The 25,427-nt window shown below is 40.0% G+C and overlaps 1 protein-coding gene across 2 annotated transcripts in view; it reads left to right on the forward strand.

Annotated features, from left to right (window-relative positions):
• The window catches only part of Chchd3 (coiled-coil-helix-coiled-coil-helix domain containing 3), a 258,806-nt gene that overhangs the window by 205,250 nt on the left and 28,129 nt on the right, over positions 1–25,427 (forward strand). For both annotated transcript variants that reach the window (XM_057771899.1, XM_057771908.1), the window contains one exon: positions 1,601–1,671. In XM_057771899.1, coding sequence (XP_057627882.1) covers positions 1,601–1,671 — 71 coding nt within the window. The remainder of the gene's footprint in view (positions 1–1,600; positions 1,672–25,427) is intronic.

The following is a 25,427-nucleotide window of genomic DNA, read 5'->3' on the forward strand; positions in this document are numbered from 1 at the left end:
AACAGTGTTCTGGAGGTTTCTGGAGTTAGTCATTGGGAGCTGCTTTTATTGGTCCTTTGTTTAAAAAATCTCCCAGGAAAAGCTTAAGCTAAGTAGTGCAGAGAAACACAGGGAAATCTTGTAAGTGAAGCATATGGTGAGGTAAAGGCAACCTAAAGCTACAGTGTCTGAGAAGACAAATGGCTTTTTGATCGCTTTAGACCTACTGATGAATTAACACCTCTCCACATATAGAGTGTGGCTGATCACTCAGATTGTACTTTTTAAGCTGCAGAGGCCGTGCACTTAGGATGCCGTCTTCATGTCAGAAATGCACTTTTGTGCTTGAAAATGATAAAAAATTACAATCGATCCTTACAACTGTTCTGTTCATCTTTATTGATCAGGTGCAAGAAAGATAAATCGTAGCCCAAATAAGATTATAGTAAATGTTAGCATCGTAGGGGACTGGAGGTTGATAGAGAGCCATTCATCATCTCAAATGGTGACCTGTCCTGGCTCCAGCCACCCCAGTCTGTTGTCTAATCACATACCTATTGATTTTATCTGCATCTTAGAAACCTGGATGTGACTGTCATTGGGCAACCCAGATTGTTAAATGCAAAGGGGTCACCAGTGTGAGGAGGCTTTCATTTTCATTTTCTTATCAACCAACAATGATTTATTAAAAAACAAACTACCCCAAGCTGTGGATGTGAAACCTGAGTGATTAGGAAGTGAAGGCGCACAATAGAGCCCTGTATTGTGTTGCATCCTTCTGTACTGCCCAGTGTTTTTCCTGCTATTTCATTGAGTCTGAAAGCTCATGGGTCATTTAGGCTGACCCCTCTACTGAGTCTGCTTTCAGATCAGCTAGCAGCTAGTCACAATGGATAATTTTCTGTTCTGGTGTCCATGGAAAGGCATTGGTTTGCCACTGTAGCTTGGCTTATGTTGTTCATGAGTTCATGTCACAGTGCAGCCTTTTTTATGCTGAAATTACTGTCTACGTTTTTGTTCAGATTGATGATTACAAGTGTTCTGGTTCTGATAGTCATGTGAAAGAGAACAGACTATCTCTTTGTTCTATCAAAGATTGTTTCCCCCCTCCAAATAGGGTCTGGAACGTGCTATGTAGACCAGGCTTGTCCAGAACTAACTTGCCTATCTGCCTCTGCCTCCTGAGTACTGAGATTAAAGGCATATACCACCACGCTCCATAGTGAAAACAAAATATTATGCAAAGTAAATACTGCTTTTGCATACTGAGTATGCTTGATTTTTGTTCTTTGAGTTTAAGAATCTTTTGATTCTGCAGCACTGTAAAACCAAGTAAGGTAGAGCTAAGGCATCCTTCAAAAATATGTTGGCAGTGTTCTCAGGAGGATCAAATAATGACGAGTTAGTAGTATGACCATCTGTCTTGTAATTTATATATCATTGTCAGTACTACTATCTGAATTGGTGGCCTTCCAACTATTTAAGTACTATGCCATTTAAACCAGAAATCCCTATACTTCCAGAGTGGCTGTAACGAAGTTCCTTTTATGTTTTGAAATTTTAAGTCTTCAGAGCAGTTTGTCTTCTTACATAGTGAAAATGTTGTCGACTTTGTCCACAGAGCTCAGAGTTCTACAAAGTCACCACCGAGGAGTATCAGAAAGCTGCTGAAGAAGTGGAAGCCAAGTTCAAGTAAGTTCTTCACCCCGTCCTAATCTGCCCTCCGAGATGAAAGTTCAGTTGTGTCGCTTTCTGCAGACCACTGGTACTCGAGTGGGGGACACTTGGAAGTGGTTTTGGGTGGTTGAGATGTAACCATGTTACCTGCTTTTCTGGAGCATTTGATGAAAGCTTGTTGATGTACAGTCCAGTTTATGAACTAAATGGAAAATGAAAGAAATGGTAAGAGAATTTGAATTTGGAATGATAGATGACATAGAATGCCCTTAATTATGAAGGTTCTAGTAAATTGTTACTATATTTAATGAAAACATGGAAAACATTCACTCTTATGTAGTAAAATGATGGGCAGGTCCAAATTTGGATGTCTTCTTCTCTTGCATTTAAACTATTTTTATTTTCTCACAAGTGCCTTGAACACATTTAAATCATAGACTTTACCTTGCCCTTGATTATGAAGGTGTTGTTAAATTGCTACATCTATTAATCCTTGTAATCTAAATGAATATTGTGTAATTGATGGATCAAAGTGCCCATGACCCACAGCCTTATTTGTTCTGTTTGCTGCCAGTTCTCACATTAGATAAGAAGATATTTTACTGAGTATGTAAAGGATTCTATTATATATCCCGTATTAGTAGCACGTGTACAAATTAGTGAAGAAAAAAGATGTTGTGACAGATTTAGTATAAGATTACATTGAGCTCTGACCTCCTTCCTTCTTCATGTTTATAAGCGTTTAATAAAATGATTAAACCTTAAGGTAGAATTATTAGTTTCTGCTTCGGTGCAGTTTATATGGTAATGAATATTTGTGTTACTTAAATGTTGATTAAAATAAGATTTTTTTAAAGGTGGTTTAACATGTGTTTAAATAGATGGAAACTTTCTATCTTCCTTAGCAAGAAAAAAAGTGGGGGGGATAAAAGAGAAGTCCGACAGCAAATACAGTTCAACCAGTCATTCAATATCTAATTTATTTTTTGAAGGCAGAGTTTTGTAAGTCCAGACTGGTCTCAAACTTGGTAAAACAGCCAGCTTTACATTCTGCATTCCTTTGTCTCCACCCATAAGTGCTGGGGTGGTCGGTGTGCACCTCTGTGTCTAACTGCAAATCTTACACTTGAAGATCAGAAGACTTTAGATAAAGGACTAGGGACACACTTTTGCTAGAGCACTTGCCTGTTGTGAACAAGGCCCTGGGTTTTATCCCTGGTAACACATTAAGCCAGGTCAAACCTAGGATTCATAAGATGCTGTGTCCAAAACAAAGAATTTAGGTAAGAAGTTGGGTGTTGAACTATTAGAAAGTAGTGCCGTGTATGACTGGAGATAATGACTCCGTGATTGAGAGCACTGACTGCTCTGCCAGAGGACCCGGATTCAATTCTCAGCACCTACGTGGTGACCCACAACTGTCTAACTACAGTTCCAGGGTACCTGACACTCTTAGACAGGCATACACACAGGTAAAACACCAGTGCACATAAAATAATTTTTTAAACATAGTACTGGACTTATGTAGTTTTGAAATTGTTATTTATCTTCGGTACTGATAGAGTAACGTTCCAAAAACCTTTTGTCTTCATACTTTGAGAACCTTTCACTTGGGATCCTTGATGCTTTTTCAGCATAAGATAAACAGTATAAAAATAAGTAAATAAATTCGAAACTAATGCAAGCTAGAATGATCTATGGAGTCTTCATAAAGAACATGGCATTTGTCTGTGACTTGAAAAAAGTATTGAATAGGTGGACGAAGAAGATGTCCAGAAGGGAAATGTTCCTATTTTATTGGTGGGTGACAACTTTAGTGAAGATCAATGGCTTGATTCAGGTGATTAGCACAAGATAGAGCTGCAGAGGTCACAGGTCACCAGCTGCCAGGCTGAAGTTGGGTCTTCATTTAGTAAGAAGTCAGTGGGAAAGGTTTGAACCTACAAGCACCCTGACTTCAGTACTTTGTAGTGGACATCTAATAGTGGGTGTGAGGCTTGTCTGGACATACAAGAAAAAAGAATGAAAAGTACCAGGTGGGAGTTCTCAGCAGGTACAAGGAGATTGGTGCAAAATGGTTGTTGAGATGGGTGTGAATTAATAATTGGCTAATGGATTAAATTCCAGGTCTGCAATGTACTGGAGGATGAAATCCAAACCCAGTATTTAGGGTTAGATTCTTCTGACATCTTTTTTCATGCCTGCAGATGGCCACTTTCTGCCTGTGTGCCCTTGCTTCATGCCTATCTTCTAATCTTTTAAAAATATGTAAGGACACTAAACTAGAGCCCATCCTTATTTCTGCCTCTGTCTCTGCTTCCTAAATGCATGCTAGGATTAAAGATGTGCCACCACAACCACCCCTTAAGTACCCCTTTAAAAGCTCTAAATGCAGTCATGTTTTGATATAGTAAGCATTAGGGTTTTAGTATATACGTTTGAATGTAAGGATAATACAGTTGAATCCATCATTCTTTGGATAGAAGAAACCAAAAAAAAAAAAAAAACAACGAGGCTAGTCGGTTAAGAAACTGTATGTTGATTCTTCTAGAAGGAAATGTGTGGTTTGAGATGAGAAAAATCATTCCTGAAGTACCCACACTGTGCCATCCTTCCACACATGCTCCTGGAAAATGAGAGTGAGAGCCCATAGAACACGCGAGTGTTAGGACTTCCACAAGAGAATGTGGACCTGGAGGTAAACTCAGCTATGACCAGAACCCCATAGCATCATTCTTTCACCATTCGGACACAGTATTTTTTATAAAATCCAATTGGGCTCTGGCCTAACTGACGAACAAGTCTTTGCCCTTGCCACAGATGGGTCAGGGTTTGTATCAGGCCCCTTGAGAGCTAACCTCTAAATGCTTGGAACCTCTCTCATGGTAGAAATTATTGGTGGCGGACTCCTCAGTTCATGTAGTATCAGGGTGATAGGACACAAAAGACCGAGTCCTGAGACCTCAGTAAGCCTGTGCACGGAAGCATGGCTACACTCCCCTAGTTCACAGAATTGTGGGTCAGTGGTTGATGTTACTGGCCAGGTAACTGGCTCCTGGGAGCAGTATCAGCTCTGTGTTTGGATCTCTCCTGACTGCCTCTGTATCCCTCCTTTGGCTAATTTTTTGTTACCATTTTCGAGTAATGAGTTATAGCTGACCTTGGCTTAAATCAGTTCTCTGAGACGTTTTAGTGAATTCTCAATCCCATACTTGAGTCTTCCCATCCTTGGTGCTTGGTCAGCAGTGAGGGTCGTCAGTGCAGTGTCCTCCAGATCCTACCATTTTCTCAGCTCTGATGCCAGCACGTGTACGCTTCAGTCACACTCTGTGAGGAAGCTTCAGGATTGATATTTTAGAGAGACACTCCCACTGCATCTGTGTTGTTGTTTCCTGCCTGCTGCCTGCTAGACCAAGCATCCCAGAGCGTCCTATTTTGGTTTGCATTGTGACTGTAAGAAAGACTTCTTATCTTCAAAGGATAAAAATTGCTTAGAAGAGTCCCATGTCTCCTTAAAAGATTGACCATCTTAAAACATAATGACCTTTCATCTGTTCCAAAGAAGTGTACTATATTTTATTACATAACAGCCATCTTGTCTGGTCCAGTTATTCTGTCTGCCTCCTGTCTGTACACCTATATAGCACCTGTGAGGTTCTCTTTGAAGCTGTCTGACCATCTTGAACCTGAACTCAGCATTCACTTAAGCAACAAACACTGAAAGGAACTTTAGTCCTTTAGTTAATTCTATTGGATGGGAGAAGATTGATTTAGATGCACCTTGGTTGGCTGCAGGAGAGGGATACTTTCTAAACTGCCATTTTAGGAGCAATTTTTGTTCCTAAAATGGGACTCCCATGAAGTCACCAAAACAGGAAAGAAAGTGAAAATCATTTGAGGTGGCACATGGCTAATAACCTTGATGTCAGCACCTCCTGCCAAGACATTCCGGGCTAGCTAAAGTACTAGCTCCCGCTTCAGTCTGGCAGAATAGAGTTTGAGCATGGTAGCATTAGTGAGGTTGTTTTTCTAGCTCATCTACATGGCACTCACTCCTAGAAACTCTGATGTGACCCTCCCCTGTTGTGATCTGTATGTCTGTGAGGAGGGCAGGAGGCCTAACTTGAGCGGGACCTGCACTGTATGGCAAAAGAAAAGGGAAGATCAGCTTTTCAAATGAAGCTCCTTTCTAAAGTCCAGAACTCTGCTGCAGTGAGAGCTACTTCCCCAGTAAATTCTAAGCATTATCAACACTATTCTGGTGAGAATTACAGAACTCAAAGACAGTTAAATTCATACCATTTAATTTTTACTTCAGGTAGTTTTTTCCATTAATAACTTTAAGTTTTTAGCTGTGAAACAAAACAACAAGTAAAGGCACTTGCTGCCAACCCTCACAATTTGAATTCAATTCCTAGAACTCTCATGGTGGAAGAAGAGAACTTAGTCCTTCACATTTATTGTAGTGGGCAGTTGCTTACTGCCTGCAGCGTGGAGCAATTAGGATGCTAGCTTGTGGCCATCTGGTGTTAGCATCCTGCTACTAAATATGGCTGAAAATTGTGTTCTGAATTTAGCCTTTTCTTCTTCATAGTTAATTAAAATACTACATTTATGAACATTACATCAGATTAAGAGTATAGCTCACGGGGTAGAGTACCTACTTGCCTAGTGTCCCTAAAGCCATGGATTCAGTTCTTAATACTGCAAAGAACAAAAAAGATTGTTATGCATAGGACTTAGGGCAAATCTAACACAAAATAAGTATTCAATAAACGTTAGATCTTACTATTATATTTAAATTCTAAAACTGTGCCAAAGAAGTACACTGTAATTGGTCATTTTTGTCCCACCCACCAGTTCCCAAATAACCACTCAGAGGCTTAATTTTAATTATAAATCTTTACCTGGTGGCTCAGTCTTATTACGAGCTAGCTTTTGCATTTAAATTAACCTATTTCTATTAATCTGTATGTCATCATGTGGCCCTTGGCTTACCAGTGGTGCTCAGGAATATTGCTCCTTGGGCAGCTGCTGGTGTCTCTCAGACTTCACTTTTTTTCTCCTGTGTCTCTATTTGGATTTCCCTCCTGGCTCTAAACTGCCTTGCCATAGGCCAAAGTAGCTTTATTTATCAACCCATGAGAGCAATCCATATTCATAATATACAGAAAGACACCCACAAAGTATAGATCATAATAGGGCACCCTAACAGAGCAACAGAAATAAGGACCCCAAGGGAGTCAATAGTGCAACCAGGATTCCAGGCACACACATGACAGACAGTATAGCTTTCAGAGATGTGTCTCTGCGAAGCAATGAGTGCTGCAGGACCGTGTCAGACCCAGCCCTCCCTGGTCGATTGGTGCTCATATATCAGCATATAGAACATAGAATGCCTCCGTGTTTGTGCACACAGACTGTTCTTAAAGCAAAGATCAAGCAAGTGTTAAGCACATACCAAAGAAAGAAACTATTCAACAATAAAGACAATGCAAAGCCATGGTCAGCACTTTAGAATTGGCTGATACTTCTTTCCCAGGCTGTCCTTTCAATAGGTAGTGACTGGTTTCTACCTTCCATGGGGTCTTGGAAAATACTTTTGGAAAGGCTTCATTGGAGGTTGAGCTTCCTAACTTGGCTTCATTTTCTTTCAATGTAAAGGAATGTATGAGATCACACATGAATACAGGTAATAGTAGCCTGTTGTGTGCCAGATCGCAGGAGGAGCTTCCCTTTTCTCTTTGAGGGAGGCCATGGTCCTGACTTAGAAGTCTAGGCTCCTGGGAAGAACCTTGGGCTAGTCTCATAAAGGATTAAAAATTAGCTAGCCTGGAAGAATAAAGCTGAGGTGGTTTTAGAGTATCTGGAATCTATGTAAAACGTGTACAGATAAAATGGGCTGTGTGAGTTTCACTTCCTCCTGAAAGAGTTTCTTCCATGTCAAACTCTTTAAAATGTCCTTGGGCTTTGGGGATCCAGTTTGACAACACTGTTTAGTTTCTTCTGGAGTGTGGGCAAGGCCTTGTGGGGCTGGTATCATCAGCGAGTGTTTCTCCTGTTTGCTATCATTACAGTGTGGATCATAAACAGTTGTAAGCAACAGTGCTTAAAAAATCCTGCTTAATTGGCTGTACAATAATTAAATAAGATTTTGACTGGCAAATTTATAATTCTGTTAGATACCTCAGTCAGTGTGCCCAAATGCCAATGTGGCTTCAATTTGGAAATATTAGATTAATAGGACTAATTGTACTGCAGGTACAGAGTTTGCTCTGATTAATAGTCTTAGATCTCTCTTAGAAATTTAGTCAGGTAAATTTATGTTACTTACTTTTCCACCTACACTTTTAATTAAAAGTGATTTCAGAACTTTGAGCTGCTCAGTAGTGTCTTGCTGCTTGTCCTAGATGCTCTGAGATTGAGCTCTGGGAGCTTTTCAGGACTCCGGGGCTTTATTGAATCACTTGTCATCAAAAGGACTAACATTATATGCCATTGCTGTGTATTTGTGTCTGCTGCTGACAGGTTTCCTGCACACTGTCCTTCATACTTACTGATGGCTACTTAAAACCTACGTTAGTGCTGTGTGAATGGACCTAACCTGCCAAGTGTACATGAACAATTTTTTATCTATGATTCCCATTGATCATTTCAAAATGATCAAATGGTTTATCTCAGTCAGACACTAATTCACATTGATCAGATTCGAAATGAGCCAGTTGACTTAGTTTCTGCTGAACACAGATTGTATTAAAATACCATTATTTGGGCATGCTGCCTACTCTAATGCAGGAGTGATGTTACAGCAGTTACATCATAGCTAGAGTTACTGTGTTATAAAGATGCCTCCCTCATAATGCAAGTTTACAGAAGAAGAAAGAGTGCATATTCCAGAAAAAAATGGGGCTTTGGGCAAGAATTTGGGCTTTTACTTACTAATTAAATTTTGCATTTGTATCCTCCCCCATTTTTTATTTTAATTTGCAGGACTGTGATCAGGTAATAGAGCAGCTGCAGTGGTGACATTTAATTCCCGATGGCCCTCAGAGCCAAGTGACATCTTGATTATTCAGTGAGAGAAAGTGAAGAGGCAAGATTCTAGATAAAGCAAATATACCTGTGCCCTCTGCACATCCCCTTTTGGTTATAATTGCCTGTTTAGAAGTTCAGGGTTATCTGTTGGTTTTTGTTTTTTAAACATTAGCTCACCTGTGTTGGCCTCTGCAGTATTTCTTGTGCCCTACAGAATGTAAGGAGAATTTCAATTCTTTTACAGATTGTGCTTAAGAATGGACTTTGGAGCTGGAGAGATAGCTCAGCCATTAGTGTGTGATGAATGCTCTTGCAGGGCACCTAAGTTTAGCCCCCAGCACCCATATCAGGTGGCTCAAAAATGTAACTCCAATTCCAAGAAATCCATTGCCCTCTTACGGCCTCCAGGAGCACTTGAACCTGAATTGTGTGGTGCATATAAACTCAGGTGAGCAGGCACACACATATGCATAAAAAAAAAAATCTTTCCTGAAAAGAATATACTTTTATCTGCTGCTCAGAGCAAAGGCACATTTGGCTGAATGTAGACTTGGCTATTTAACACACTGAGTCCCAGCGAATAACTGTCTTTGACGTCTTAGTGCCCCTCAGTGAATGTAAACTGTCACCGTCACCCTTTTAGGGCCTGAAGCTGAGAGGCTTAAAATAAAGAAAAGGAAATTGTTGCTGTTCTCTATGGGGAAAGATGATTTTAATTTGTTTCTTTCACATCAATATAGCACTGGCTACTTTCAAGTCTGTTATTGATGATGTCATCAGGAATCTGAAGCGCAGGCCTTAGCTCTCAAGCTATACTTTAGGCTGCTTATTTTCCTGAGCCTCAAATTAGTTAAAAGGAAAGAAAGCTTTAAAATACACCAATGTTTGACGCTTTTATGTATGTATGTGTACACACACACACATACACACACACACACATATATATATATAAAATAAGCATTTGGAGTTGATTATGTTTGGGGTCAAGGAGGGACCTTTGGTATTTTATGCTCTGCAAACCTATAAATGGAGCCCTGCTATGAGGTCTGTGGTTAGAAGTTTAGAGGTTATTGTTTTGTTTTGTTTCGTTTTTGTTTTTCGAGACAAGGTTTCTCTGTGTAAAGGCCCTAACTGTCCTGGAACTAGCTCTTGTAGACCAGGCTGGCCTTGAACTCACAGCGATCCACCTGCCTCTGCCTCCCAAGTGCTGGGATTAAAGGTGAATTCCACCACCGCCCAACCTGTTTTCAGTTTCTTGAACTGTATCTCCCTCCATTGCTCAATCCACACACTGATGTGGGATTTCCCTCTGTATGCTATGAATACCATTGGTTAATAAAGAAATTTCTTTGAGCCTATAGCAGGGCAGAACAGAGCGGGGGGGGGGGGGGGCTGAACCGAATGCTGAGAGAAAAGAGGACAGAGTCAGGGAGAAGCCATGGAGCTGCCCCTGGAGACAGAGATGGCGGAACCTTGCTGGTAGGCCACGAGCCTCGTGGTAAAATATAAAATAATGGAAATGGGTTAAATTAAGTTGTAAAAGCTAGCCAATAAGAAGTTAGAGCTAATAGGCCAGTGATTTAATTAATACAGTTTCGATGTGGTTATTTCAGGAGTCTGGGCAATGAACAAGTGGCCTCCTGCTACAACACACTATTTTTTAAGATAATAGAAGCAAATGCTTAGGTTGTCTCAACACTTTACATTCAAATTTCCACTTTTGCTTCCCCACACACACAAACAACACAACTTTCTACCTGTCTCATTGTGTCTTGCAGAAAGAGGCAGGAACAGGGCTGTAAACTAGGGAAGTGGTGTTATCTACTCCCATAAAAGACAACCCAAACTGGAGCCATCTTCTGGACACGGTGCATCTGTCAGGGCACTGTGGAAATGCTACTCTCCCCTTGGCTTGGGGGGAAGAAGACACAAGTGGTGCCAAAAATCCCTGACAGTGCAGCCAAGTTAGCTGTGGCCCAGAGCCCCTGCCACTTGGCAGTTGTGTTTGTTGGTATTCCTTAGGGGTCTCCTCTTTCCCGTGCTCTTGCCATGTGCTGCATAGAGTGACCACAGGAGCCAAGCTGCTGTGCTTAGGTTTGTGGCCCTAAGTTGGTGATCTCATGATACTTTCCCTTGTCAAAGTAACAGATTGTTCTGTTTTCCCTTACAGGAACATTAGCATTGAACTTTCTTCCTTAATCAATACAATCCATTAAGAATCTAGCGTTCCTTACATGTTATATAAAATATTAATTGTAGCCTGTTAGTTAGATAAATGAAGATTCTGCCAAAGCAATAGCGTGTTTCTTCCCAAGAATCATAATATGTTAAGGGAGAACTTGGTGAATTTGAAGGAATTTGTTTATTGATCCTTGCTTATTTGTGTAGTTAACTACATAACTCATAGTTTTCAAAAGTAATTTCTAACTTTTTCCTCTTGATACTACTAGCTAGAGTTCGTTTACTTTGTAAAGGCACCAGGTAAAAGTAATTTCTTTAATTTTTCTTTTGATCTTTCAAAGATAAGGAAACATAATTTTGCTTTCTGAGTGCTATTCAGAGAGCACTGGAGCTTGCAGGAGGGCCAATTATCGTTAATTATTGTCTGACTGACCTGCCGCAGTATAAAATGTCCAGGCACACTTCTGGAAAGCAGATTTCAAATTCTGCCACTATGTCAAATTTGCAAAGTTAACCATCTTAAAAAGTTTTCATGACTAAAAAATGTATCAAAGAAGGTGTCTGCCTGTAAAATTGGGATGACTTTTGAGATATCTAGAATGCTGTGCAGGTAGCTTTATTAGGAGGTTTGTCTGTGCCTTATCACTGCGGAGTTTCATAAATACTTGCATTTCTTCTCTGCTTTTAAGCAAGTTAGTTTTAGGTGTAAGAGCTGCCCGCTTGCTATGCATGAGCAAAAACGATGTGCAAAAAGTGAAACCCAAACTTTCTGGATGATGGTTACCTAAGCAGATATTCTTAGCCATTTGAATTTGTGAAAAACCAAACCTGCCCTCCTGGATTCCAATTATCAAGGATTTCTGGCTCTTTTGATTTTTCATAGCAAGTAAGCAAAATATAAAAATTGATAAACTGATCCAAATTTCAAAGTTGTGCTTGTCTTAAGAGAATTTCTTTAAATGGACAAAAGATTTGATCAGACACTTCAAAGAAAGATATGCGAAAGGCCACTTAGCACATGAAAAGGACTTGGCCATCCTTAGTTGCTAGGGAAATGCAAATGAGAATTATCTGAATATGGAAATCAAGAGTTGACAGTACTGCATTGACCACTGAAATGAGTTTTTAGCTCTTTGCTGGTGGGGGTGTGAAATGGCACAACCCTTGAAAAACATTTGGAAGTTTCTTATCAGTTTAAACTTTTCACTTAGTTCATAATCCAGTTCTTGGAGGAGTAAACTCACTAGTCTACAAAAAGTCCTTGCAGGCCAGTAATCAAACGCTGGAACATCAGTGTCAGCAGAGGAAGAATGGGCAGCAGAAGGTGGTGTGCTAGACCCTGTAGAAGGTCAGGGAATGGGACTGTTGATTCGCGCGCTAACAGGGTGAATCTCTGAAACAGTTATGTGCTGCTGTGTTGGTTCCATTTATACTAAGTTCAAAAATAGAATTAGACTGGTAGAAATCTGAAATGATTAGTGAGAAGACTTTATTGGAAAGGGACACACACAAATAGACTTTCTGAGGGGTCGTAAATGGTCTCACTTACTCCAGAGTGTTGGTATGTAGTAGTTAAACCTTGGCTCTTCTACCAGTATTCATGTTTGTATTAGGATTCAAGTGTCTTACCTCAGATCAAGAGACATGCACTAGAGTATGGTCATCCTCTAGGGCCATACCCTTAAACTATCTCTAGCAAGGTTTTCTGCACTTTAATCACTTGTAAGTTTCTGTTGCCTGCCGTCTATTGTATGCAAGCATTTAATGGTCATAGAAATAACAAATGTAGAGAGCAGTTTGATACTATGTCCATTTAGCAAAATAATAATAGTAGATTCAATTCTGAGGCCTGTGCTAAGAACCAAATTTACAGCATGAGTTTCTTCCTGTGGCTTATGCCTTATATCCAATCAGAAAGTGATTGGTTATCCCACTAACATTCATGTCACTGTTAAGCCCTTGGGCATATCTTGTCACACTGATCATTATTATAGTCCGCAGGGCAGACGGGTGGATAAAGAAGACTGTTGATGACTTTGTTCCCCACAGCAATCACAGTTCCTTCTGGCATTATGAAAACTAGCCAGCAAGGAGGAAGCTTCCTGGTTGGTACCTTGTTCTGTGATCTCAGTGCATGGTGTCTTCAGCAATACAGTCTTACCATCAAGTCTGATGGGCAGCCAAGAGCAATGGGCTGTATTCGTTTAGGGAGTCTCTTAGACATTGACCAACTCAAAGGGAGATAACCCATACTAGACACGAGACTTTTTATTTGGCAAGCTGTTTATGGGAACAGCATTACCCCTTGTGTAGGGTGACTCTAATTCAATTCTATTTTGAGAATGTGTTTATGAAGCTTATTTTATACTATTTTATAGTAGATTTTCATATGGCTTTTTCAGACATTTTAGTATTAGTCATCCTTCCCTACTCCCCCTTCTGTACAATTCCATCCCTCTATACACCTAATCCTCCCTCCCCATTATTCCCTTTTCCCACTGCATAACATTTGTGGTCCACTGTCCTCTCTTCTTTAAGATCTTCCTTCCCTCCCCCCACCAACAGTCCCTTTTTAATTTTCTGGATTCTAGAGATGCTCCAAGTTAAAACACATAAATCTAAAGAATCAACATGTGATGCTTATTTCCCTGGGTCTGAGTTACCTCGCTCAATATGATGTTTTCAGTTTTACCTGTTTATCTGCAAATTTCATTTTTCTTTACAGCTGTATAAAATTCCATTGTGTAAATGCATTCCTTTCTCAATATCTATTCATCAGGAGCTAGACATCTGGGCTTTTTCCTTGTCCTTTCTATGGAATAGAGAAGCTATACACATGGAGTGAGCTTGTGTCTCTGTAGGAAATAAAGCCCTTTGGGTATATATCCAGGAGTGGGATAGTTGGGTTGTATGGCAGATCTATTTCTGTGTTTTTGAGGAACCTGATTTCTACAGTGGTTGTACCAGTTTTCACTCCCATCATCTGTACACGAGGGTTGCCTATTTTCCACATCCTCATTGTCATTTGTCGTCTTTATCTTAGCCATTCTGATTGGGGTAAGATGAAATCTAAAAGTCGTTTTGTTTGCATTTCCCTGGAGACTAAGTATGGTGAGTGCCTTTTAAAATATTTCCTCAGTATTTGTATTTCCTCTTCTAAGAACTAGCTCGGTTTCATAGCCCACTTTTAAACTGGCTTGTCTTCTTGATGCTTTGTTCTTCAGTTCTTTGTGTGTCCTAGACACTAGTCTTCTATGAGATGTAAAACTGGTGGGGCCTTTTCCCTGTTCTGTAGACTGCCTTGCCAGTCAGAGGTTTCCTTCACACGCAGAAGCTTTATAATTCATGAGTTGTTGAATGTTGCTTGTTTCCTGAGAAACAGAGTTCTGTTCAGAAGGTCCTTTCCAGAACCTGTGTCCTGAAGTGTATGTCCTACTTTTTCTTTTAGAAGTTTCAGAGTTTTAGGTCTAACACTAGATGTTTGATCACTTAGAATTGATTTGTGTGCAGAGAGGGTGGTGGGTTTGGGGGAGGAGAGAGATAATCTTTCATTCTTCTACATGTAGATATCCAGTTTTCCCTTTGTTAAAGATTCTGTCTTTTCTCTGCTATGTATTTTTGGCGTCTGTCAAGTACGATGTAGTTGTGTGTACAAATATCTGGGTCCTCAGCTCCACTTGATTGGTGTGTGTGCTTTGTACCAGTACAACAGTGTTCCTACAATATCGACATCAGCTATGATGATGCTCTCACCAATTATGTTGTTCAGGATTGTTTGAGGTGTCTGGGGTCTTTTATACTTGTATGGATTTTAAGTTTTTCCCTCCAATTTCTGTGAAGAATTACATTGTAATTTTGGTGAGAATTACCTTGAATCTTTAGATTGCTACTGGAAATAAGATGGACATTTCTGTGATATTAATCCTACCAACCCCAGTGTATGGGCGGTCTTTCTCTTTTCTGATGTCTTTGTTCTTTTCTTCAGTGTTTAGTTTTTGTTGTGCAGGCCTTTCACTTCCATGTAGGTGTGTTCGGAGGCATGCTCTTGATTTTGGTTTTTTTTTTTTTTGAGGGGTGAGCTGTTCTAAAGAGGACTGTTTCCCTAGTTTCTCTCCCTGCCTTTGGTCTCTAGGAAGGCTACTGATGTAGGTAAGTTGATCTTGTCATCTGCCACGTTGCTCTAAGTGTCATCAGCTCTAGGAGTTTCTTGGAGTCCTTGAGTACCTCAGGTGTGGAACCATGTCACCTGCATATAGGGGCACCGAATTCTTCCTCTTAATAAGGGGTTTTGAAAGTAGTATTTATAAATAAAACATTCATATTGTGAGTAGCACTGATGCATTTTAATATAATGATTTCAGGCAGCAGTTTGTTCATTTTCCTTATTGAGTTCTGGCAGAATGCTTGAAAACTTGTAAAAGCTTGCATCTTGGCCCTTCCCTACATGTTGACAGAAAAGCACACATGCTCCCGTGTTAAAGTACCGCCAAGCATCCCCTGCCATCCCTAACTTGCTCACATGGCTGCCTTAAGTTACTTTCTGTGCGTTGTTTTCAATGGCCTGCGTTAGAACGACCCCTCATTCTGTGTGAGAGAGTCCTGGTGCTGGTAACCAGCCGCACGCCCTGGAAACTGGTGGGTATGCATTAAGATGGGTTCTTGCTCTTGGCTCTGATTCACAAGTCACCTCAGCTAATGTTTCTGGATGAATTCTGCGTGGTATTACATTTGGCTTTATTCTCTTTTCAGGCACTGAACCTCCTTTTTTTTTTTTTTTTTTTTTTTTTTTACCATGTTCAGTGTGCTTTGTGGGGATCTTACAAGCACAAAGAAGTCAGCTATTTGCTAATTACAGTATTTACACCAAAAAGACTGGGGGCTGCTATTGTGAGTTTGGAATTTTTTGCTCAATACTTGTTTGTACAGAGAAACCCTGTCTCGAAAATCCAAAAAACCCAAAAAAACAAAAAAAAAAATACTTGTTTGTGAGGCGGATCTTTGCATGGAGACTCAGAAGACCACCAGCCTGCCACTAGCATGGACCTCAGCAAAGCTGCTGGGTGAGAGATGCATGCAGCAAGGCTTATGACTGGGATTTTGAAGTTAGCTTACACCTGTTCTCTGCTTTCAGGATGAAAAATGAATTGCCAATTACTGTCGACATGTTCAGACACAGTGCTTCATATGGTAGAAGCCTGCTCAGCCTGCATTCTGCTGGGCCCCCAACTAGGAATCCATCAGGTCTGGAAAAGGGGTGTGTTGGCAAGGAGGAGAAGGGGAAAAGAGATCGCTCTCTGATCTCATCCCATTTTCCTTGCTTGTGCAAGCTGTGGGCGAGAGGTCAGTGCCTCTCACCTTTGTTTCCCCAGCAGAGCTCTTGAGCAAGATGAAACGATCAAAGCCGGGTGCCAGCGCATAGTCACAGTCTCATTACTCTGCAAGCTGCACGCCCAGATGCTGCTGTTCTCTGCATTAGGCCTTGCTCATTCACATTCATAACAGCTCCATTACAGCTCACTTGGTGCTGCTCATCACTCACAGTTCTCTTTGTAGGGAGGGTGTTTTCTCCAATACAAAAGATGCTAAAGTAAAGGGGAATTTGACATAGTGGGTGTGCAGTATATTCCTCAGGCATCCTCGTTAGTTGATAAAAATGTTCTGTTGCTACTTAAATAGATGGAGGTTTGGATGTGATAATGGAAGTTGCTGGTTTGTAGTTTTGAAGCCGTAAGTTTGAGATACTGGATTTTTGCCAGAAGACCAATTTCATCGGTGCTGTCTTGGGAGTTCTTTTCTATTAGTGAATTCTGACACCTGTCCCCATTTGTTCATTTTGTTCCCCCCTGACGAGCTCCATAACACATATGACAGCTTTGTTCAGGGAGGGAATCCTCACCAAGAGTCATTTTGAGGTGCTAATTCTGTTTGTACTGAAAGTCCATAAGTAAGTTAGAGTCTTCAGCCCCCAGAGGTGTTATATATTTGCTCAAGAAATGATTACTGTACTTCATCTGTCCAGATGATTTTATATATTGGGAATATAAAAAGTGACCAAAAAGTTTTAATACTGGCATGAAGATGCATGCAGAATGCAACAGGAGAAGGATTGTCTGTGGAAGTGACTGGCATGGACTGATTGTTTTCACCTTGAGATGTTCTGAGGCAAAGGAAGAGGAGGGTGGCTTTCTTTTCACGAGGAAGTCAAATGCTAGAAACACCAGAGATAAGATGGCATGAAGGGCTGGGCTCTACAGGAACACTGGATTTACACTTTATAAAGTAGTTTAAATTTGTATTTTGAAAGAAAAAGTTAATAGAATCTGCAAATAGAACCAGAATTTTTACATACGGGGGAGTACTTTTACCTGTCACCTATTCTTGGTGCCCCATAATTCACTGCATAAGAATTATGTGTTTTGGATTGCTCATTGTTGCTAGTCTGTTATCGTGTATGTTGGGCATGAGTGTGTTGTATCTTTTATAATAATTTCAATCACCATCCCACTTAAGCCTGCCCCACCCCCACTACAGTGCCATTCACTGCCATACCCACAACTGCAAAAATTCAAAGAGTCAACATTTCTCTATATTGTTCCTGGGCCATATGAATAGATGCCTGTCAGTACTGGAAATTTGATCCAGTTAGTGTGTTTAAGGGGAATCTTCTCTCAACTAAAGATACAGATACAATTACATTAATATAAAATCATTCTAATTTATTACATCACTAATAACTATTGTATTTCTATATTTATATCCAGTCAAAAATAAGCACATATTTTGTCATATTAGCTAAATTCAAGGCCTTGAGTGGTATAGAATATAGTTTTGACTGAAAGTCTGGGAAAAAAAGAGTTCAAGAAAGATTTGTTTCATAGAATGCTGTCTGGGGAAATCAGGCCTTTAAAAAAGAAGGTTTCTTATCCCGATGAAATGATATATGTTAAACATTTATGTACCCAGCTACCATCTCTCTGAATGGTACTCTTAAGACTTCTTGAACTTCTATAAGACTTCTATATGCTATAAGGAAAATATGCTTCTTGAACTTCTATAAGACTTCTATATGCTATAAGGAAAATATATTGGGGGCAAATTCAGAGTGCATATTCAGATTTGATTTATATGGATAATGAGTCTTTTATTTAACACAACCAGATATATTAAATGAGCTGATATTGTAAATAAATTTCTATTGCTAGTCTACTTGAAAATACTAGATGTTTTTAATAGAAACTTTTTAAATGGAGTATGCTGGAAGAGGGTAAACAGGTAGGGAAGGTAGAATATCACCTATGGATTAAGTCAGTGGGTTATAGAGAGCAAGGGATGGGATGTCTTCCTGTGTTCTAGTGATGGAGTTTCTTCTTGTGTGACTCTTTTACATAATTTGTGTGAGGGAAAGGAGGGCAGTCCAGATCAACCTACATTGTCTTATACTTGCTGTGGGATAATGCTCTTGTACCCTGTAAAGATTTGTCACTCATATTGGTTTAATAAAAAACTGATTGGCCAGTAGCCAGACAGGAAGTATTGGTTGGCCTAGGAGAGTTCTAGGAAGAGGAAAGTCTTAGTCTGCAGTCACCACCCAGATGCAGAAGAAGCAAGATGAAAATGCTCCACTGAGAAAAGGTACCAAGCCACGTGACTAAACATAGTTAAGACTTATAGTGTTTAAGTTGCAAGAGCTAGTTAATAATAAGCCTGAGCTAATAGGCCAAACAGTTATTTTGGTATATTTGTATATTTGGTATATTTCTTTGGGTCTGAATGACTGTGGGACACACACTTCCATCTACATATACTCATCCATAATTTTAGTAACAAAGGATCTAACACCCTCTTCTGACTTCTACAGGCACCAGACACACACTTGGTGCACATACATGCAGGCAAACAATACACACAGCCCAAACTGGAAAGCCAAACAGTTCAACCTCACTTCTTGCACAGAGTGAGCAGACACTAGGACCATCCTGGAAAACTGGTTGGCCTTATTTGAGATGGGGAAGGGGAGAGAAGAGGTTGTGGATAGCACTGGTATTTATAAAGTATTTTGTTTCCTCATTAAATTTTGTGATTAGTTCGTGCCTTCTGGTTTTCTTTCTGGAGGCTTAGTTCAAGAAGTAAACAGGTTAAATTAGTTATTTAAGTTGATGGGGTTTTAATTTTGTTTTGTTTCTTCTCAACAAAAGATATAACTTTACTCCTCTTTTTCTAAGTCACCCCTTAAAAGTATATAAAGTTGTATTTTGATATTGATGCTTCCACATTTATCTCAATGAATGAAAGTGTTAATTGGCATAGGTACTATTTCAATTTTATTTAAAAATATAAGATTATTTCAACTTACATTTATTACAGATAAAAACCTTACAGATCAATAATATAAATCCAACTAGTTCTTTTAAATATAGCCATATAGTGTTCTATGGCATTAGTCTTCTATCATTATGAAGCCCTTTTCCTACTAAGAGAAGCTTAGGTTGTTTCTTTTCCCCACCCCTTACTTCACTCCTTTAAAAGGCTACTTTGAACAAATTTCTATACAAACCCTCAAACTCTGGTATGTGTTTCTATTTCTGGTCCTGGGTGGATACTTCAACTGTGTGGCCTTAAGCTACTTCACCTCTTTTTCTTCTGCTTGCTGATGTCAGGTGTCTGTGATATCTCATGGTCATGTTGTAAAGTTTAATAGGACAATGTAGTAAGATCCCAGGCCATAGAGCTGGCCCTATACCAAAGGGACATTTGGGGTGTCATAGAATATAGTTGTTAGGGGCAAAGTTACCTAAACCTTACAGATTTGATCACAGCATTACTCTACATTTGGCCTTTCAAGACAGCAAAAACTTGTTTTTTAGAGGAAATATCCCTGGTTTGTGAAATTTTGAGGCCTTTTGACTTCTATGTGGTAAAGCACTGTGTGTTGGCACTTCCTTTGCAAGTTTTCTTTGGGTTTGTAATTCAGTAGAAGGGAATTGAAAAGATTAGTTGTAGAACTTTTTCCATTAACTCTGGGGAAAACTACAGAGCAAAAAATTGTCCTTTGGGCAGAAATGTCAATCCATGCCTCTTTTGGAGCATTTGGAAACTGAAGCACCCAGAAGCCGGTTTAATAAGAGAATTGAAAAGCAAAACGTATACACATCTTCACCTTTTCTAACTGATGAGAAGACAAATGAAAACTGTGTTCTCAGAACTTGATGATGCAGAGAAAATAAGATTGTTGCTCCAGAGAGTACATTAGGCTGGGGTCTCTAAAAGATTTGAGTGCTAAGCTCTTGAGACATCCTGATCCATTTGTGTTAATGATATATCTTTTTGTACTTTGTGCCATGAAATGCCCCTTTTATATGACAAAGTTTGTGGGGAAAAAGACTTCAGAGATGGGGAATAGTTAATTATCTACAGGCTTTCCCGTATCAGCGCCATAGAAAAGAAACTTGTTTGGTCTAACAATTCTTGGTGGTCTTGATTTTTTTTTCTTACATTGTTTTAGTTAGGGTTTCTATTGCTATGAAGAGACACCATGATCACAGTAACTCTTATAAAGGAAAGTATTTAATTGAAGTGGCTTACAGTTCAGAAGTTTAGTCCATTATCATCATGGCAGAACATGGTGGCATGCAGGCAGACATGGTGCTGAAGAAGGAGATAAGGGTTCTATATCTTGATTCCCAGGTAACAGGTAGTGAACTATGTTTACACTGATCATAGTTTGAACATAGGAGACTTCAAAGCCTACCTTCACAGTGACATATTTTCTTTAACAAGGCCATACCTACTCCAAAAAGCCACACCTACTCCAAAAAGCCACACCTCCTAATATTGCCACTCACTATGAGCTGATTGCAGCCAATTACATTCAGAGTAGCACGTTTCATTCCCATAAGCTTGTAACAATATCATGCTGCAAAATGCATTTAGTCCAACTTCAAAAATTCCCAAGTCTCTCAGTTTCAACAATGTCTTATAGTTCAAAGTTCAAATTCTCTTCTGAAGTTCATGCAGTCTCTTAACTGTAATCTCCTACAAAATCAGAATGGAAAACAGATCATATACTTCCAACATATAATGGCCACAGAATATACATTACCATTCCAAAATGTAGGGAAGGGAGCACAGTAAGGAAGCAAGAACAAAAACTAGCTGGGCAAACTCCAAACTCTGCATCTTTATGTCTGACATCAAAACACTCTTCAGATCTCCAACTCAGTTCAGTTTTGTTGACTGCAACATAATTCTCTTGGACTGGTTCCATTCTCTGCTTGTTAGTTAGCAGTTTTCTTCAGCAGGTATCCTATGGCCCTAGCATTTCCAACATCTTTGGGTCCTACAAGGCAATCCAGGCTTCAACTTCACAGCTTCATGCAATGGCCTCTCAGAACCCCTGACACATGCCTGATCTCAACAACTTTCCTTAATCACAGAGGAGAGTTCCATAACTCTTTTCTTCTCTCCTTGACAGAACCATGTGGCCGAAGCTGCCAAGTTCTGCTGCTTACTGAGGCTGGAACATGGCCCCTCATTCAATTACACTTTCACCAGCTTTTGGTCATTTTTTTCACTGTCTAAGCTTGGCTGTCCTGGAACTTGCCTTGTTGATCCGGCTGGCCTCAAACTCTGCAAGCCTTTGCCTCCTCAGGGCTGGAGTTAAACACATGCACTACAGCAAGCTCTGACCTTTTTTTGAATTCCTTTCAACACTTTGGAAACTTCGATGGCTGGGATCTTACCCTGAGGTCACCACTCGTTTAGTCTGTTTCTTACTCTGTGTATCTCTTTGAACACAAGAATTAGCTTCATTCCATTTCTGATGCTCTTTTCTCCTCAAATTGTTCTACATCTTGTATTTTTCCACACTCAGCATTTTCCATGTTCCTCTTTATTATAAATCTTCATTAGAGTTAAGACTAATAACCACATAACAGAGTCTATACTGGGCTCTCTTGAGATTTCCTCTACCAATGGAATTAATCTAAAACTTCAATTTAGTCTCAAGCAGACTTTTTGGACAAGGGCAATAAGCAGCCATATTCTTCACCAAAATATCACAAGAATGCTATCTAGGCAACACACTAAAATTTTTCTCCTCTGACAACTCTTGAGCCAGGCCCCACACTTCATCAAGTCACACTGGCACTGCTGTCTTCCATGCTCCTACTAGTGTGGCCCATTAAGCAGCTCTTAAAGCATTCCACTACTTTTCTAATCCACAGTCCCACAGTGCATATTCCTTTAAACAAAAGCATGATCAGGCCTATCACAGCAATATCCCTGTCCCTGTTACCAACTTCTGTCTTAGTTAGGGTTGTTATTGCTGTGAAGAAACAACCATAACCATGGCAACTCATATAAACAAAAACATTTAATTGGGATTGGCATACAGTTTCAGAGGTTCAGTCCATTATCGTCATGGTGGGAAGCATGGTAGTATGTAGACAGACATGATGGGTAAAAGGTCAACATCTGGATTTACAGGCAGCGGGAAGTGAATGTCACACTAGGCGTGGCTTAAACATCCTGAGACCTCAGAGTCACCCAGTAGCACCCTTCCCCTAACAATGCCACACTTTCAACACCACCACACCTCCCAATAGTGCCTGTCCCTATGAGCCCATTGGGGCCTTTTTCATTCAGATTAACAAAGTGGTCTTTGAAATTTATTCCATAGTCATTTGCTTGACGCTTAGTAATTTTGCCCAGAAATGAAAATGATCTTTGTGGTTAAGCATCTGGTTTAGCCATTAAAAACCTGCTTGATCCTTGTTTGTTCATAGGAAGAATGAAAGATTGGAGGTTCAAAAGAATCTCTATGTACATGTAAATGTGTGTGCTTGTGTGCTTAAAGCACATTCTAGATCTAAATGGCTTTGCTAGCCTAGTCACAGGTAGGGCCACCCCCCCCCCTTTTTTTTTAATGAAGAAAGCCTTGGGAAAAACAATCTGTCTCCCATGTTTTTCAGCAACTTTTAAGCATTTTTATTTATCAGTTTGGGAAATCCTATTTTCAAAAGAAATCTTTATAGATATTAGAGCTCATAATGTGATCATTTATTACTATAACTTATAAGCTTATTTACAACCTCTTTATTTTAAAATAACAATGAAGCTTACTTTCATGAATAAAGTGAGGAATTTAATAAATAGAGCTAAGGATGGTGGCTGTGATCTTGTCTTAGCCTCAGTCCCCATATTTAAGCATTTGACGGTCGTGTTGTGATAATCCTGATTTCACTGATAAGTAATGGCAAATAATCCCAGGTTGTTTTTAACAGCTTGTCTCAAGATGCTCATCCATCAGTCTGATCTATATGATTAAGAACAAAATAAGTTTCTGCTTCAAAGCTGAATAATTGACAGTATCTAATAAATCATAATATAAAAGTTGAGACAAACACCCAAAACTTATCATATTAAGGCACAATATGTGATAACCTTTGGTACACCTTCAGCATCATCCTCTCCATCCTCCTTCCTGCATGTCAGCTCACCCTTTACAACATACACCCTGCCCCTTGCCCTCCTGCAGCTCTACCCTCACCACCTAGTACATCACAGCTTTTCCATTCTCCTCCCCACAAGCTCTAAGCACCTAAGGCCTGTTGTGTATGCTAGTTTCTGTTTTCCCCATGAAGTTATCTGCCTCTTTCCTTCCCCACTAAAACGCCACAACTAATTGTTGTCTGTGTCTCCGTGTAATCTGCGTGCCTATTACAGTCTACTTTGTGTCATAGTTGCCCACACCTCTTATCCCTCTCACTGTGAGCCTCGTAAGGTGTGCGCAGTTCATGAGCATTTCCAGACCATAGTTGCAACAGTTGATTCTCATGGTTACTCAGTTGGTGCCGATATCCTAATTTACTGAATTGAATTGAGTGTATCTCAACTTTCACTCACAGTGTTTCCACCCTGGATGAAGTCCTGAAATAGCCTAGAATTTACAGTAGAGGGAATTTAACTAAAAAGCTAAGAATTCGAGCCCTGGAGCTTCCAGGTCCCGTTCCGGAGGTTATGTGTTCAGTTACAGCTTTCAAACCTTGTTCCCAGGTGAACTGAAACCATCTAGAGGGCAGGGGAGTTATTCTTTGTTTTTCTCTACCAGCAATACAGTGTATGCTGTACTTCACACCAAGGAAGGGACCTGCATCTGTGTTGACTTCTGTGCCAATCTATTGGTTTGATTTCTTTCTGTTGGTGGTCTTCTTTGCAGGACATTAATATGGGCTTGGTTTTTGTTAGACATTAATTGCCAGAGTTCATTGCCAAGATACACCTTGTAGAAGCTGGCTTCCCTGTGACAGTATCAATAAGATGGTTAGATCAATAGGGTAGTTAGATTGATAGGATAGGTAGAATTTGAACTAAAGGAATTTTTAGTTAATGATGACAAGCCTTAATCTAATAAACAAAAACTCTGAGTTGAAAATTTCTTCAGTTCAAATTTCTATATAGTGAATTTTTGTCACGGAATGATTAATGAGACTTGAAATTTTCTTGACTTTTGCTGACTTGAAGCCTGTTTTTGCTTCTGTTGATGTAGACAGATTTATATTAAAAAAAATTTGTTTCATTAACATTTTCTAGTTGAACCTGGAAACATGAATTCTTCAAGCCAGGTTGTTGTCTACCAAGAATGCCAATTAAATGTTGTATAGCAGGATTTCTTCCTGCAGAAGCCCACTTCCCTCTTTCCCACAAGGTCTGCACTGTCTGCTCTGTGAGTCTGATGGCACCAAGGAGACACTCCTGCGTGTGTAAGGACAAGAAAGCCATTTTTCTTTCTACCTCTCAGGCCACTCCCTTGCATATATTAGTAGTGGCCTCACTGTGGAGTGGAGTGGTCCTGCCACATCATGGACACATCTGTGAAGGTGCACAACAGCAGAGGCACCTTGGGAACTGTCTGGTGTCAGTTTTTGTTTGGATTTGTGGACGATTTCCCACATGAAGAAGACTTCACACCACAGTACTCGCAGTAGTATATTGTCGCAGGTAATAACAAACTATAGTGAGGTTTGTCGCCCTGTCACACTCTGTTCCCTGCTTTAGATGGAGCAAGCCCTCTGAGCAATATGCGACCCTAACCCTATGAAAGGACTGAGTCACTTGCTCACTCCTGCTTGGGTGTGGCAGGGTTCTCTGCAGATGGATATTGCTTGTTCGTTTCCCAACCGCTCAGACCCGGATAGTCACACAAACTATATTCATTACAACACTTTTTGGCCAATTTCTCAGGCATATTCCTGGCTAACTCTTACATCTTAAATTAACCCATTTCTACTAATCTATATATCGGCACAAGCCTGTGACTTACAGATAAGGCTCCGGTGTCTGTCTCCTTCGGCAGCTACATGGTGTCTGCTTTACTCTGCGCCTCTCTCTCTCTCTCTCTCTCTCTCTCTCTCTCTCTCTCTCTCTCTCTTCTCTCTGTAAATATATATCAGTTCAGATTTCCCGCCTAGCTTTGCTCTGCTAAGCCATTGCCCGAAACAGCTTCTTTATTACCAATGGTAATAAAACATATTCACAGCATACAGGGGAATTGCACT

Source organism: Chionomys nivalis, chromosome 1 (genome assembly GCF_950005125.1).
Source record: "Chionomys nivalis chromosome 1, mChiNiv1.1, whole genome shotgun sequence".
Classification (NCBI taxonomy): domain Eukaryota; kingdom Metazoa; phylum Chordata; class Mammalia; order Rodentia; family Cricetidae; genus Chionomys; species Chionomys nivalis.